This window comes from Hemicordylus capensis, chromosome 17 (genome assembly GCF_027244095.1).
Source record: "Hemicordylus capensis ecotype Gifberg chromosome 17, rHemCap1.1.pri, whole genome shotgun sequence".
Taxonomy (NCBI): Eukaryota; Metazoa; Chordata; class Lepidosauria; order Squamata; family Cordylidae; genus Hemicordylus; species Hemicordylus capensis.
In genome coordinates this window covers 5988876-6005221 of record NC_069673.1, presented here as the reverse complement: position 1 = coordinate 6005221, position 16346 = coordinate 5988876, and the positions used below count along the sequence as shown (strand labels likewise).

Below are 16346 nucleotides of genomic sequence, written 5' to 3'. Positions count from 1 at the left end.
TCTCCCAGTTGGCCATGAAAAAAGCATCTCTCTGCCGCCTCTCTCACACCTTTACAGAAAGCTGCCTTGTCAATACGATCAGTTCCCCGTTATCTCTGATCTCCACTAAGGCAGTGAAATCTCCAGCAAGCTGACATCAGAAAACCTTCCTAATTTCCATGGAATTTATCTGCAGCTAAAGCCTTTGCCTGAATCTGCTTCCTTGTTTGAACGGTTCTAATTCTGTTCTCAGAACAACAGAGAACAAGCCCGCTCTTATATGACAGCCCGCTGACACTGAGTAGAGCAGCATGAATTGTCCCTTTTGCTAAGCAGGGTCCACCCTGGTTGCATTTGGATGGGAGACTGCAGGTGAGCACTCTAAGAGATTCCCTTCAGGGGATGGGGCCGCTCTGGGAAGAGCATCCAGGTTCCGTTTCCTCCCTGGCAGCATCTCCAAGAAAGAGAGGGCTGAGAGAGACTCCTGCCTGCAACCTTGGAAAAGCCGCTGCCAGTCAATGTAGACAATACTGAGCTAGAAGGACCAAGGGTCTGACTCGGTATATGGCAGCTTCCTAGGTTCCTAACTTGGTTTGCAGATCACTCCGCCCCAGACATCTCAGTTGTCTGCCTCTGAACTCACTGCTGTTTATTGATGGCCTCCTCAAAATATAGGGGCTCAGAACTGGGAACAATATTCCAGGTGAGGAATATTTTGCTGAGCAGAGTGCAAAACAGTCATCCATTCCATTATGATGTTATAACAGGTGGTGTTTATGCAGTGAATTTACCGTTGGTCTACTGGTTATAGACCGAATAAAATTGAAATCGAGCCATCATCCATTCCTGCTAGGACCAGAGAGATCAACAGGTCCTCAAAACCTAGAGGACACCCTTGAATCCTGAAGGGGGACAATTGCATAAATTAGTACTCAGGGGTAGATTTCAGAGCAGTTGGCCTGGGAACCACTGGGAACCCCGCCCCCAGACTGACAAACTTGGGGAGGAGGATGCTGGACATTTCAGTCCTTGATTAAAATAATAATTAAAAAAGAGGGTTCTATAAGAGTAGAGGAAACTGGCTGAGATATATGGTATGAATAAACACAGACAGATGAATCCATGCATGCAAAATTTCTTATCTTGTAAGAAGAGGGATCAGCACAGCATGCTGATTGTGCATTAAAGTTGTGAAAGACACTGCAACTGCCACATACATAAAGTGCTTAAAAGTTGGACATAGGAAGTGGCTGTCTACTGAGTCAGACCCTTGGTCCACTTAGTTCAGTACTCTGACTGGCAGCAGCTCTCCAAGGTTTCAGCCAGGAGTCTCTCCCAGCCCTAAATGGAGATGCTGTCAGGATTGAACCTGAGCCCTTCTGCATGTGAAACAGATGCTCTACCACTGAGCTATGGGATAGGGAACATACAAAGCTGCCGTCTACTGAGTCAGACCATTGTCCCATCTAGCTCAGTATTGTCTACACTGACTGGCAGCAGCTCTCCAAAGTTTCAGGCAGGAGCCCTTCCCAACCCTACCCAGAGATGCTGCCAGGGGTTGAGCCGGGGGCTTTCTCCATGCAAAGCAGATGCTCTTCCACTGAGCTCCGGCCCCAACTCCAAACTGCAGGGCTGCCAGTCGAACACACGCCTCACCAGTTGGGTGTTCTGTGGCCTGCTTGCCCTGCTCACAATAAAGCTTCAGCAAAGCATTTCCGAAAGGCAAACAACATTAAAAACAGCATCAAGCTAGGCACAGTGATTTACTGAGAAAAACAGCCAGGAAACCAGCTATCCCAGGAAACTGGGCCCACAAAGCATAGGGGGTGTGTGTGTGATGGTTTTGCTTCATTTCATGCATGTGATGAAGGCTCTTTTTGCACACGACAGAAGGAGAAATGGCCCAAGACAGACATTTAGACAGACAGCCATGTTGCCTGTCAAAAAGATTCCTAGAAGCAGATGCATCGCTGGAAGCGTCCAGTGACTCCGCTGGCGGGGAAGCCAAGCCCCAGCCCAGAGCAGCCTGAGGCGGACTTCCATCCCACTAACCTCCTCTTCTTCCCTTCTGGACTCCCCCCGAGGGTCTGTGTTTGTAAACAGGAGAAGGGGTGTTATTCCTGGAGGTTGCAGTTTGGAGAAGAAAGAGAGGAGAAGTTTGGGACCCGGAGAGAGTCCAGCAAAGCATGTGCTTCTCTTGCCAGAGACACAAAAGACTTACTGTAGAAACTGTACATGGCTTGGGGTGTGTGTGTGTGTGTGTGTTTTGTTTTAACAAGGCTAGTGGGAATATGATAGGTGCGGGCAGAAAAGCAGAAGGGCCTCATCTCGGAGAAGGGCTTCCTCTCGCTCCCAATCTCCGAAAGCACAACACGCCCAAATTAAATCATCCTCCACCGCAAGCAGCGGTCTCGGCCTGACCGACAAGGGCGCTCCTCCGCGCGCAGTGCTGATTTCCCCTGGCGACCCCATAAATCTAGAGCCTATTTCAGTTCTCAGTTACACCCGCCCGCACATCGGGAGGAAACATCACTAACCTTTGTTCCACAGAGTCCCGTCCCCCCCCCCTTATAAATCCAGTGTAATTGAGAGCAGAACTCGGCCCTCGGCGTACATCGGAGGATATCGTACACACTGCCAAAACTCCACATTTCAAGGCCCCTCTTCTGCTGGGCTTTCACCTTTCAAGGACAAGGAATGCTGCCGGTGGGGGGGGGGTTAGCTCCTTCATTCCCTGCTGCCTGGATTTGACCCCACCAGGGCAAACTGCCCCCACCCCCCCCCCAATTCTTCAGGAGTGGAAAGCACGACATTGCATGCCACCGTGCAAATTGCACCAGGAGCTTCAGGACAGCAAGAAAAAGTTGCTACGTGCAGCAATGAACTCGTCACCCCGAGCTGGCTCACATTCAGAGATGGGGCTGTAGCTCCATGGTCGGGGCGCCTGCATTGCACACAGAAGGTCCCAGGTTCAATCCCTGGCAGCATCTCCAGGTAGGGCTGGGAGAGACTCCTCTGCCTGGAACCTTGGAGAGCCGCTGCCAGTCAGTGTAGACAATACAGAGCTAGACGAACCAAGGGTCTGACTCAGTATAAGGCAGACAAACCTTTTAGCAAAGGGAGATGCTGCTCAACATTTTCATAAACAAATTGGAGGAGGAAGTTCAGGGGATGCTTATCCAATTTGCAGATGACACAACACAGCAGGGGAGAGGGGTAGTTAACACCTTGGAAGACAGAAGCAAGATCATGAGATCCTACGATATCCAGAACTATCTGGACAAGCTCAAATGTTGAGCCCAAGCCAATAAGGTGATGAGGTTCAGCAGCAACAAATGCAGAGTTCTGCATTTGGGTAAAAAAAAATCAGATGTACAAGCATATGGTGGGTCAGACCTGGCCTGGCAGAGAAGCATATGCGTGAAAAGGACTTAGTTATGTTAATGGACAAAAGGTTGACCAGGAGCCCGAAGCGTGATGCAGCTGCTAAAAAGGCTAATGCAATCCTAGGAGGCATTAACAGAAACAAAGTGTCCATATGACAAGAAGTACACTCTGTCATTGTGAAACTATTCCAAACACCCCCTTGGAATACTGCGCCCAGTTCTGGGCACTGCATTTTAGGAAGGGCAGTGATCAGGTTCAGAGCAGTGTTCCCTCTAACAGGGATTCCCAGATGTTGTTGACTACAACTCCCAGCATCCCCAGCTGCAATGGCCTTTGGCTGGGGATTATGGGAGTTGTCGTCAACATCTGGGGATCCCTGTTAGAGGGAACACTGCTCTGAACCTGTTAAAATTTACCACTGCCCAGGATGGTCAGGGGCCTGGAAACCAAGCCCTAATGATTGAAGGAGCTGGGTATATTTAGTCTGGAGAAGAGAAGACAAAGGGGAGATAGAATAACTGTCTTTAAAAATCGGAAGGGCTGCCCAATGGAAGGGGAAGCAGACCTTTTCTCTGTTGCTCCTGAGGGCAAGACTGGAATTTTATTTATTTCATTTTATGTATGTATATCTGTGTAAACCACTTTGGGACCTTTTGCTGAAAAGCGGTATACAAATATCCATCGTATTCATGGAATGCATGGGTTGAAATGGGCAAAGAGGCACCCTTTTGAGGTGGCGATTTTTTTTATTTAGCAGAGGAAGAGCAACTGGCCCTATCCATCCCCAGCACAGCACCCCTCCAGTGCTGGTGTCTGTCTTATGTTTCTTTCTTTCTTTAGGTTGTGAGCTCTTTGGGGACAGGGAGCCATTTCATTTCATTCATTCATTCATATCTATGTAAACCGCTCAGTGAGCTTTTGTTGAAAAGTGGTATATAAATATTTGTGGTAGTATAGCAGTAGTTGAAATGACAAGGAAGTAGATTCAGGCTAGACATTACCACAACTACCACAGATATTTATATATTGATTTTCAACAACTGGTCTTGTGGTAGCAAGATTGACTTGTCCCCATAGCTAAGCAGGGTCTGCCCTGGTTGCATCTGAATGGGAGACTAGCAGTGTGAGCACTGCAAGAGATTCCCCCTCAGGGGATGGAGCCGCTCTGGGAAGAGCAGAAAGTTCCAAGTTCCCTCCCTGGCAGCATCTCCAGGATAGGGCTGAGGGAGACTCCTGCCTGCAACCTGGGAGAAGCCGCTGCCAGTCTGGGAAGACAATACTGAGCTAGAGAGACCAAGGGTCTGACTCAGTAGATGGCAGTTTCCTATGTTCCTATGTTCTTGAAGCGGTTTACATAGTAAGTAAGTAAGTAAGTAAGTAAGTAAGTAAGTAAATAAATAAATAAAATAGGTTTCCTATCCCTAAAGGGCTCACAATCTTAAAAAAGAAAGAAAGAAAGAGAGAGAGAGAGAGAGAAAGAAAGAAAGAAAAGGAAAGGCAGACTCCAGCAACAGCCACTGGAGGAATGCTGCGCTGGGGTTGGATAAGGACAGTTGCTCTCCTCCTGCTAAATATAAGAGAACCGCCACTTTTAAAAGGTGCCTCTTTGATCAGTGAGAGTAATTTAGGAAGCATTTCCTAACTGTCCAAGCTGTTTGGCAGTGGAACAGACCGCCTCATGCAGTGGCGATGAAGATGATGAATATTTATATATCGCTTTTCAACAGAAGATCCCAAAGCACTTTACATAGAGAAATAAAAATAAATAGAGATGGATCCCTGTCCCCCTAGGGATCGCAATCTAAAAAAAGAAACGCAAGACAGACACCAGCCACAGCCACTGGAGGGATGCTGTGCTGGGGATGGATAGGGCCAGTTGCTCTCCCCCTGCTCAATAAAGAGGATCACTACTTTTAAAAAGTGGCTCTTCGCCCAAGTTAGCAGTAGTGTGGGCTCTTCTTCTCCTCTAGAGAGACTTCAAGGAGGAGGAGGACACGGTGAACGAAATACAAGACGGCGGGGCTGTCCCATGCATCAGATATCAGATCCTTTCTCAGAGAGACAAAGAAGACCAGTCCTTGAAAGTGTGCTGTGTGGTGCTGCACTTTTTCCTCTCCTGGTAAAAGAAACCCACTGAGATTACGGTTATCAGGGCCCCCGTGTTTGCTTGTCAGGCTACAGCAAACAGATGGAAATTCTGCCTATGGAAGAGGAGGAAAGCACAGGGGGGAATCGGGGACAGGCAGATAGTAAGGGGAGAAACCAAGAATAGAGTGATAAGGGGGCTCAGAAAAAGTTACACGCTTACATCATACCGCTGAGCAAAGTGTTTTGAATAAATATCCTCATTTTTAACACCAGGTTTGGCGGCGGGGGGCAGGGGGGTTTATTCTGGAAGAGGCAGGCGCTGTGGGCTGGGGATTTCAGAGAGCTGGAGCTAAAGGAAACAGAGAGCTGATCTGGTGAAAGCAAGCATGAATTGTCCCCTTTGCTAAGCAGGGTCCACCCTGGTTGGCATGTGAATGGGAGACTAGCAGTGTGAGCACTGGAAGAGAGATTCCCCTCGGGGATGGAGCCGCTCTGGGAAGAGCAGAAGGTTCCCAGTTCCCTCCCTGGCTTCGCCAAGAGAGGGCTGAGAGAGATTCCTGCCTGCAACATCAGAAACGCCGCTGCCAGTCAGTGTGTGTGGGCAATGTGAAGCTAGATAGACCAGTGGTCTGACTCAGTACACGGCAGCTTCCTATGTTCCAAATTGCTTGCCTGCAATGTTTCCCCATTGACCTGCAGAGTGCTGAAGACAACTCACTCCTGCCCTCAGTTCCCCCACCCGTGAAATGGGGACAGCGGTTGTAGCGACTGGGCTCTCTGTGTCCACACCCAGGTCAAGCAAGGCAGCAACCCGAGGCAGGAGCTTACAGAAGGAGCTGCTGGAGCAGCAAAGGCTGGCTGCACGTGGCAGGGTTAGGGAGAAGCTAGGAGGCCTGCCCGTTCCTGGAGCTCACGCTGGCCCTGATCCAAAGCGGTGTTTGAGCTGGCCTCCCCTCCTCCCAAGTCGGCCCATAAAAGCCCTGCATTTCCAAGAAAGCCTAGGCTAACTCATTTTGGATGGAAACCCAAACAAGCTGAAGGAATGCCCTCTCCTTTGCAAACGAAACACGGGAAGCTGGATCACAACAAGTTTCTGTGGGGAGCAGGGGTGTGTGTGTCTGTGTGTGTGCAGCACCCACCAAACCAACACTGCCGTGTCAGAAGTGGCATTTACAGCCTGAAAAACAGAGTGAATGCAGGTAAAGGGTCTGCCCAAGGTTCACCACTTTGGAGCTGGAGTCGAAACAAGACTGGGTTTTCTCCCAGCAGGATTTGCACGGATTTGCACAGCAGCAGGAGCGGCAAGCGGTGGGCCGCGTTGGTGTCACCACGCTTCACGGCTGGGCGACGTGTGTGGCTGGGCAGCGCAGAAGCTACAGTCATCATGGCGCAGTTCAAGAGGGGAAGGCTGTTTTGCTTTGCTAGACGCCGCCACCGCTGGTACCACCAGAGTCAAACAGGCTCAGAAATAGCCTCGCTCGGGAGCAGTGTGAGAATTGGCAGCTCCCGGCACCGAGGGCCGCCTACCCTCAGAGACGGGGGATGACCCTGGGAGAGGCGAGCCCTTTTAATAGTGTTGTAAAATTAGCTGTTTAGAAAACACACACACGCACAGAGCACTGCAGCAGGCGGGCGGTGATGTAAGGACACTTCCTCCACGCCAGAGCCAAAGAGGAAAGGCTCCTAGAGATGGGGGACAGAGGGGGACGGGGTTTTGCTGAGCATTGCTTCTTTGCGAAAGGGACACACGGCTAGAAATCGAATAATAATAATAATGAGAGTCTCTGACATCTGGATTCTACCGCCAGCTTCTTGTGAATTAACTCCAAAAGCGACACCCACGTTCGGCCTTGGAGTTACTTTCTGGACTCCTGAGCAGCGGCAACTGAAGAGACAGAGGACCAGCCAAGGCTGGGCAAGAAAGCATGCCCGAGGAAACTCAAGGAGTTTCAAAGTCCTTGGGGGACTTCGGTAGGACCAGCTGCCCTGAGCTGCCGAGCTCAGGTGGGGAATCCATTCAAAGGATCCAAAGTCAAACAACATCGATAGAGAAAGCATTTAGGGGACCGCTTGTCCAATTAGACCTGATTCAGAGGTCTTTCCCTTGGTTCCACTCCTTCTGAGGCAAGGAAGGTGGTGGCTAGGAACGGGGCCTCCTCTGTTCTGGCACCATGCCCTGCAATCCGCTTCCCCCTGAGATTCCCTTTGCACCTTGATTATTGGCATTTCAGGAGCAAGTAAAGGTCTGTTTATTTCTGCCTGCCTTGGACGGGTCTTCCCATTCAGCCATGAAACTCACTGGGTGACTCTGGGCAAGTCACTTATCACTCAGCCTAACCTACCTCGCAGGGTTGTTGTGAGGAGAAACATAAACATGTACCTAGGACGTTGCCTTATACCGAGTCAGACCCTTGGTGCATCTAGTTCAGAACTGTCTACACTGACTGGCAGCAGCTCTCCACAGTTGCAGGCAGGAGTCTCTCCCAGCAGTGTTCCTTCTAAGGCGTGCGGATGTGCACGCACACACAAGTTTTTTGATGTCTGCTCAGTTAATTTTAGATCCTGCTCAGGTTGATTCAGGAAGGCCACACTCTGAATGCATGTGAACACGCACTGCTTTGATACTGCTGCCCAGAGCAAAACTCATTCTGCACATAGATGAAAAAAAATTAGAGAGAACACTGTCTCCCAGCCCTACCTGGAGATGCTAGGAGGTGCACCTGCGAGCTTCAGCACACAAGCATGCAGATGCTCTTCCACTGATCTAGGGCCCCATCCCAGAAAGGGAATACCTGACAGAAAACAGTGCTCACGCATGTAGTCTCCCATCCAAATGCAAACCAAGACAGAGCCTGCTTAGTGAAGGGGACAATTCATGCTTGCTACCACAAGACCAGCTCTCCTCTGCTCTGGGTGAGGAGGCTGTACCCTGCTTTGGGCTCCTTGGAGAAAGAGAAATAAAGTAAGTAAATAAGATATAAATAAAGGAGATCTAAACTGAGTCAGTGAGGAGTCGCACTTCTTGTAGGTCTGCAAAGGTCAGCTTGTTCCAGAAGAGCTGCCCCAAGAGGCATCTTGCTACCAAGCTGCCGTCACCAATAATCTGCCCCCTGAGGTGACTGCCTCTCCTTGCCTCATGAAAGGGCCGCCCCTTTGGCCCACTCTTCCCATGCCAGCCACCTGGGCACAAAAAGCACAGGGCAGAACTGCAGCAGGCTGCTTGCAGTTACATCACCGACTAATGGTCAACAGGGCAAAGGCCGAACCAAAGAGAGCAAGTTCTCCCGAGCTCATTGTGAACGGGTGGAAGACGCGACGCAATGCAAGCCAGTCACCGTCCAGTATCAAGGCTTGGTTGCCCTCCCAGCATAGGACAAATGCTGTGCTTTCAACGCTCCAGCAGCTAGAGCTCCGGGCAGTCCCTCTCAGGGACCAAGGGCAGCCTCTCTCTGTGCTTGATGCCAGCCTGCCGCTTGTGAAGGCTACTCCAAGAGAGTCGCTTCATGGCTGGCATCCAGGTGTTTAGACACACAGCCAGATCTGGCTGGCGGTCAACGTGGGGGTTCTTCCCCCACTCCGAGAATGGGTTGGAACACAGGACGGGTCAGGCCCTTGGTCCATCTGGCTCAGTATTGTCTACACAGACTGGCAGCAGCTTCTCCAAGGTTGCAAGCAGGAGCCCTATCTCGGAGATGCTGCCAGGGAGGGAACTTGGGACCTTCTGCAGGCAAGCAGGCAGGTGCTCTCCCCATCCCCTCAGGGATGCTCACATGTGGTCTCCCATCCAAATGCAAACCAAGGTGGACCCTGCTTCAGAAAGGGGACGGTTCATGCTTGCTACCACAAGACGAGTTCTCCTCCCACCAGTCGGAAGGCAAGGTAGGAAAAGAGCAGGAGGGAGAGCGATCTGGATGCTCCCAACTTTTGCTGCTAGACAGGGGGCATTCCTGGACACCTCAAAGCCAGTTCCCCAACTCCAGCCAACTCCTTCCCCAACTCCTTCAGGGGGCCTTGTGGCTCTTGGCTGAGCAAACCAGACCTTTTTCGGAAACTGACTTGGACGTCACCCTGGGTGTTCAGTTGACGAATGAGGACAAAGTAAAGGCTTGCAGGAGTCACACTTTGCCTTTCACCCTCCCTGGGGTTAAAAGGTAGCTTTATGTCCAGCCCTGGGAGTCACAAGTCACAATGAGGGCTAAAAAAACCCCTGTGTGGTTCCCAACCTGCCTTCCCCCAGATGATGTTGAACCAGCCGGGAATCTGGAGGGACCCAGGTTGGAAACCACTGTATGGTGGCCGGGGGAGAAGAGATCACACATTTCTGTCTCTCTCCCCTGTTTGGGATGAGTCACATCGGAACCTTTAATCCTGCGGTCACTGGACAGATGACAGGCACACAGACACACACACACAGGGAGTAATGTTTTAAATCCAGAATAACCACCACCTCTGGCGTCAATACCCCGACAAACCCAATACAGCCCAGTTCGAATACTATTACCCTCAAACACAGTTCTCTAAAAAGCAATACAATTCACAGCTTTAATCAGCTCTCGGTCTGATGTTAAACAGCCGCCGCACAAAATTTAGCTGCTTGAAGGGCAATTTCTAAATTCGGCACCCGGAGAGCCAGTGTGGAACATTTCAGAGTGGTGATGCCTAGAATAAGGGGTCCTGGAGGTCTTCTAGTCCACCCTGCTGGCTCAGTGCAGGAATCCACGCCACCAGCACCCCTGGAAGATGGCCATCCAACAGTGGCACCATTTGGGGCATGGCTCCAAGTCCGCCCTGCCCCCCAGTCTGGAATCCCTGCCTGGAATCTCCTTGTCTCTCCTGCCTCTGAAGCGCGGCTTCCACCATAACAGTCGCTTTTTCTGGCTCCGGCTGGGCTGTCCTCCTCTCTGGGGAGGATGGGTGTGTGGAGAGATCACAGACCTCTATTTGCTTCCCTATTTGGGATGACCATAGAATAAGGGACCACGGGAGGGGGGCGGTCTTCTAGTCCAACCCACGCCTCAGCGTAGGAATCCATGACAGATTCCTGGCAGACTGCCATCCAGCCTCTGTTTGGAAATCTCCAGTGAAGGACAACTCCTCCCCACTGCATGAGGCAGACAGTTCCACTGTCCAACAGTCCTTACATTTAGGAAATCCCCCATAATGCCTCGCCTGAATCTGCTTCCTTTGCCATTTCAATCCATTGGTCCTAGTCCTCAGGAACAATTTCTCTTTTTCTTCCCAAGACGGCTGTTAATCTGTTTGGCACCTGAATGGAGCACAGCTAGGGTGCCCTACAGAGTACCCGCCAACTATAACTTGACAGCCCTCCCCGCAGATGGAACATGGAAGAGTGTGTGGGGCAGGAGGAAGAAGATAGTTTGCGGCAGCTTTCATTTCTTTTTGTTTGGAGAAGTCTCTCCTATGGGTTAGCATCCATGTAGGGCTGTGGATCCTCCTACAACTCCCATCACCGCCCCCCTGCCCCCGCCACAATAAATTGTAGCCGGGAATTATGGGAGTTGTAGTCTACCAACCTCTGGAGGAACCCTGGTTGGGAACCCCTGGTGTAGGGCATTTATGACGAATAACTGAAAGCAGGCAACAATGCTGGAGACGAGATGGAAAGCCATCCCAGAAACAGATTGGTGGCAAAATAAAGAAAGCAGGAAAGTATCTGTGGCGGGGAAAGGAGGCCCTTACTACTGTGCTTTCAGGCCTCTAGTGGGAAGGAAATCATAATCATTACTACTACTACTACTAATAATAATAATAATAATAATGCTACAGATATTGTTCTTGTTATTCAGCAATACACAATACCTAGCATTGATATAGCTCTTGCACATATTCAGACCATACAGTCCCTTGTGGCAGTTTGTACAGCATCCCTGCAAGGTAGGCCAGCATTACTCTTCTCGTAGGGAAGATGGGGGCACTGCAGCTTGCTAGGCAGCGAGTGAGTGAGTTTATGGGATAAAGCTCCACTCAAATCAGGGACCAATGGATCTACAACTCTCTGTGCTACCCAAGATGTCTCAAGGCTTCCTCCTGTCCGCTGGCAGTGTGGGTGTTGTGGGGAACATCTCCCAAACAAGTAGCTCCCTCCTCCCCCCACTGTCGGACCTCTGAAAGGCACTTTCCACATGCTCCGAGTGCTTCTCTTGATCACTATCTATCTTTCTGTAGAAATGCATCGCTTTTTTTTTTTTTAAGGCAGCCTTTTTTCATGTTGAGGATGGAACACAGGGGAGCCGGAAAGTGTCTCCTGATTCTGAGTCAGACCTTGGGTCCATGGGGCGCTCAGTATTGCCCACCCTGGCTGCTGACAGGGGCTCCCGAGCAGAACAGGAGTTCTCCCCGGCCCTACAGGTTGGGCTCTGCTGCTGAGCTACAGCCCCAGCCTGTGAAACACGCCATGATGTTCCGGTCAGAAATCTCACAAGCAGGACCAAGTCAAACCGCCCCCCCAGCCCCTTCTGTGCCAGCACCCCCTCGGCCTCCTCCCACAGATACCGACCAAGCCAGAAACAGGAGAACTTGTACTTCCCGACTTCCCCTCCACTTCTTGGGAAAAGATCCTCCAGAGGGGACCACCACCCCCTCTCACGGATGCTCTCTCTGCTCGCCCTCCCCTTCCTCTCTGCGAGACCAGCCAACCATCCAGAGCTGCCAACCGGCTTCTTCTGCCCCCCCCCCCCCCCGCCCTTCAAATTAAACACAAGCCACACGCCACAAGACCTCGTGGTTTTATCCAGCTCACCGGCGGCGGCAGCAGCAGCCCGGTCGGAAAGGCAAACCACGCACAGTCGGATCTCGCAACCTGCTGCTGCCGTTCGCACTATCGCACGGAATTTCAAACACGTCGAAAAATATGTCGGCTCTCTCCCACCCCCACCCCCTTGAAAGAAACATCACTTTTTATATATATATCCCAGCGGTGTGTGTGGCTAAGAGCTGGGAGAACCCCGCACCACGCACGGAGTGAGATGAACGGCCGGCACGGCGTCGAGTTGAGAAGCGGCTGCATGGCGCGCTCACGACACCCACACGCGCTCCTTCGTCTGTGATCTCAAAAGGGAAAGTTCACGCAGACACCTCGAAAAGCGCAAGGGAGCCAAGAAGAGCCTTCTAACAAGGGCCGCCCCACAGGGGTCCCAGAGGCGTCAACTCCAGGGATCCAGGCAAAGCAGCAGGAATCCTTCCCCCCAGAGACTTCTTAGCCATGCCAGCCCGATGATTTCAAAAGGGCGGCGGGCAGGGCTGGGCAGAGTCCAAGGGGGCAGCCCTGACCTGACCTCCACTTACCTCCTGGAAAGAAGTCCCCTTGAACAGAGCGGGCTTTGCACCTGCGTAAGCAGCACGCCTAGCCTCGGCTTGCGCTGATACGCGCTCCAGAGAGCATCAGCAGCTCTCTGGCAAAAGTTAGCGCCGCTCACATCTAGGAGGCACGATCCGTATTTTTAAGCCGCGCGGGTTTCAGTGGCCAAGCCATCTTGGGCTTACTCACAAGTCAACCCATGCAACTCAATGAGCCTCCCTGCCATGCGCTCAGGAGGCAGCCCTTACACTGCGGCCCGATCCTACGCAGGCTTCCTCGGAAATAAATGCCACTCCGTTCAGTTAGATGTACTTTTACTCCCAGGGAAATGTGTGGAGAGCGCAGCAGCGCGCTCTACCGCCCGATCCTACCCGAGTTGGCTCCGAAACCACCTAGTTAGGCTTCCCTCTGAGTAAGTGTGCTCGGAGCTTTCCTCCGAACCACGTGCTGAACTCCTCGGAACGGGAGAGCTCCCCCGTGCCCCCACCCGCCACCCCCGCTTTAACAGAGCGGAGGTTGGGCTGGATCGGACCCAACATGCCCCACAGGGAGTATCTGCCTCTCCTCCTCCCGAAGTTCCACGCGCCCCATGCCCGCTGGAGGAAACGCGCTCCCCAAAGAGTGCGCGCCTGGATCTGGCGAGGTTTTCCTCTCCCTCCTTTCCTCTCATTCATAAAAGGGGAGGGGGCGGGTGTGTTGTGAGTCCCCCCTCCCCCCCCCACAACCCCAGCACGTGGCGGTGTTTGCTTTTGCTTGGCCCCAGCGCCATCAGCCCCCAGCGCGGGGGTGGGTGTACGGCAGGGGCCACGCGCATCTAGGGATGGGCGAGCTGTATCCCTTCCCGCTATTAGATTTCTGAAACCGAAGGGCGGGGGGCGAGTCACTTTTCTGGGAGGGACGCTTGCCTGCCCCCCCCCGCCCGCCCCGCGCCAACTCTGCCTCCCGCTGCGCCCTGGCGCGCTCCAGGCCGCGCGAGCCCTGCGCCCAAGAGGGGCCCCTGGGCCGCCCGCGAGTGCTCCGCCGCTGCAGTGCTTACCCGCGATGACAGCCGGCGCCTTCTGCCCGCCCTCGGCCCGCAGCCACGCTTGCACCGTCAAGGCATCCCGGGGTAACTCTAGCTCCGCCTTCAGCCGCAGCTGACCCCCTTGGCCGCCGAAGTAGAGCGCCCGGCTCGGCTCCCCGCCGCCGCCGCCGCCGCCGCCTCCACCCTCCGCCGCCGCCGCCTCCCGCGCTCGCCTCCTGCGGGAGACGCGCGCCGCCTCCGGCCCGCCCGCCCCGGCCGAGGAGCGCCTGCCCCGCGCCAGCCGGGTGGCGCAGGTGCCCGGCGCGGGGTAGTGGAGGAGGGGCTGCCGGGCGGGCGGCTGCTGCTGTTGCTGCTGCTGCTGCTGCCGGGTCTCCCTCCGCGCCCGCCGCGAGCGCTCTTCCAGCCCGCACTCGGGGCTGCCGGCCAGGGCCAGGGCCGCCGCCGCTGCCGCCGCCGCCGCCGCGTAGAGGAGCAACCCCCAGAGCTGCATGTCCAGGCGGTCCCCCCCAGCCCGGCTCCCCTGCGGGTCCTCCCGGGCTGCCAGCTTTGGGCTCCTCCTCGCTCGGCCTCCCCTGCTCCTCTCCTTCCCTCTTCGTGGGCACTTGCGCTTTTTATAACCCTCCTCGGTGGCCTTCCCCCCCACCCCCCAACCTCCTCCTCCTCCTCCCCTCCTCCTCCGCCCCCCTCTCTTGCTTTGAGGATTTCTCCCCCCCTTCCCCCCTTTTGAAACAAAATAAAATTAAACTCCTCCTGGCTTCGGGCTCCCCCTCCCTCCCTCCCTTTCTCTCTTTTGCTTCTATTCCTCCACCCCTTCCCTCCCTCCCTCCCTTCTCCCCTCTCTTCCCGCTCTCCTTCCTTCGATTCCTCCTTCAAAAGGAGCAGCTCCGCGAAGATCCCGGCGCACGGCTCTGCTCTCCCTCCCCCTTCCTCAAAGATGCTCTAATCCATTTCTTTCCCCCTTTCAAAAATTGCCTCCTTTATAGCCTAAGCCACAACCCCGCCTCCCTCCCCCCCTCGCTTGCGGGGGGAGCCCTTCCAGAGGATGAGTAAACAAGAAAACGCCAGGCGAGGCTTGGGGGCTCCGCTTCAGCCAGGGGGCTCCCCTCTCCCCTCCCTCCCCAGCGGCCAGCACCGCGACCCACCCATCCAGCAGCCGCTTCGCGGGAGGGAGCCGGGAAAATATGCGCAGGTTGAAGCACCACGCGGGGGGCTCTCCCACCCCGCCCAGGGCGATCGCCTTCCTCCTGCTGCCTTCCAGAAAGGAGCCCTGGAGGTGGAGGCAGCGCGGTCTGGTCCCAACCGGGCCCCGCTTGCAAGGAGACCTGTCCAGAACAGACATTCTATTTCTTCTCCCCTTGGGCAGGGACGAGAGAGAGAGAGAGAGTTTTTCTTAGGTTCCCCTTTGCGCTTTGCTGGTGAGCCTCATCGGTATTCTTTTCCCCATCGCGCATAAAGAGTCTCGAAACTTGATTCTCAGGTTATTATTTTTTTTGTTAAGATGCTTTCTTCCTCTCCCTCCCCCCGACCGCTTTTTCTTCTTCCTTTCTGTCCCTCTTTCCGTGTTAGATCCTCTCTCTTTCCCTCTTATTATTTCCTGCAAAGTTATGCAACTGGCCAGGGCTACCCCTTTGCCGGTCCCCCTTCTCAGTACAGTTGGGTGCAGCAGAGCTAACCCAAAAAGGCTCCCATCCCATCAGCTGGACTGGAGGAGGAGAATGCTTTTTTTCCTTCCAGAAGCTGGAATGAGAAGAGCAAAGAGGGGAAAAAAAAAAAATAAAGGGTTGCCTTTGGAAGGCTTCTCCAGGAAGGGGGGGGGGAGGAGAGAGAGAGAGAGAAAGCTCTTGATTCAATTTGAAATTTAATTCAAGACTGCTGAGCTGAACATTGATGTTTAATGTTGATTTTTTTTTAAAAGAAAGAAATCTAACAGAATCTTTGCAGCCTGCTAGGTTCCTAAGCTCTCCTCTGTCTTCCTTCCACTGATCGGTGGCCACAGGTAAGCCTCCAAGGGCTTGGTCGTTTGTGGACTGCTGTTTCTGAGCTGGGACGTTTCTTGGTGTATATATATGTATATATTTAATTTTTTTTTTCATTTCTTGAGAGATCTCAAAAGCTCCCCCTGATGGCAGCAAAGAGGATTTCCCCCCCCAAGTAAAGGGTGGGGGGAGAACGCACAGACACGTTGAAAAGCAACCAGAAACGATTCCATTGAGAAAAGTGTGGGGAAAGGGACCCCGACATCCTCCCACATCAGTAATGCACACACATAGCCAATGATTGCCTCTATTAAGGATCGAGTGGGGGGGGAGGCGGGGGGGGGAACAGCTACCCCACACCTTTGGGCAGAGATGTGGCAGGCAGGCTAGAGGCAGCAAGAGCTCAAGTTTCAGAGCCTGGAAAGGGACTGCTTGGCTTTGTTTTCGCTTCTAGGAAAAACAGGACATGTCACATCAGCATCTGGGCCTTGGAACCAGCCTCACGCTGGCCTTGGGATCCCAGCTCAAAGTGCTCAGAGAGCTCTCCTCGGAGACCATCCTTTCCTCCTGGGTC

At 53.2% G+C, this 16346-nt stretch overlaps 1 protein-coding gene across 1 annotated transcript in view; it reads right to left on the bottom strand.

Moving 5' to 3' along the window:
• Window positions 1-14408, bottom strand: part of PAPPA (pappalysin 1) — a 195709-nt gene extending 181301 nt beyond the window's left edge. Inside the window, exon 1 of the mRNA XM_053281794.1 lies at window positions 13809-14408. Within this exon, the coding sequence (XP_053137769.1) occupies window positions 13809-14286 (478 nt within the window). The 5' untranslated portion in view covers window positions 14287-14408. The remainder of the gene's footprint in view (window positions 1-13808) is intronic.
• Window positions 14409-16346: the final 1938 nt, after the last annotated feature.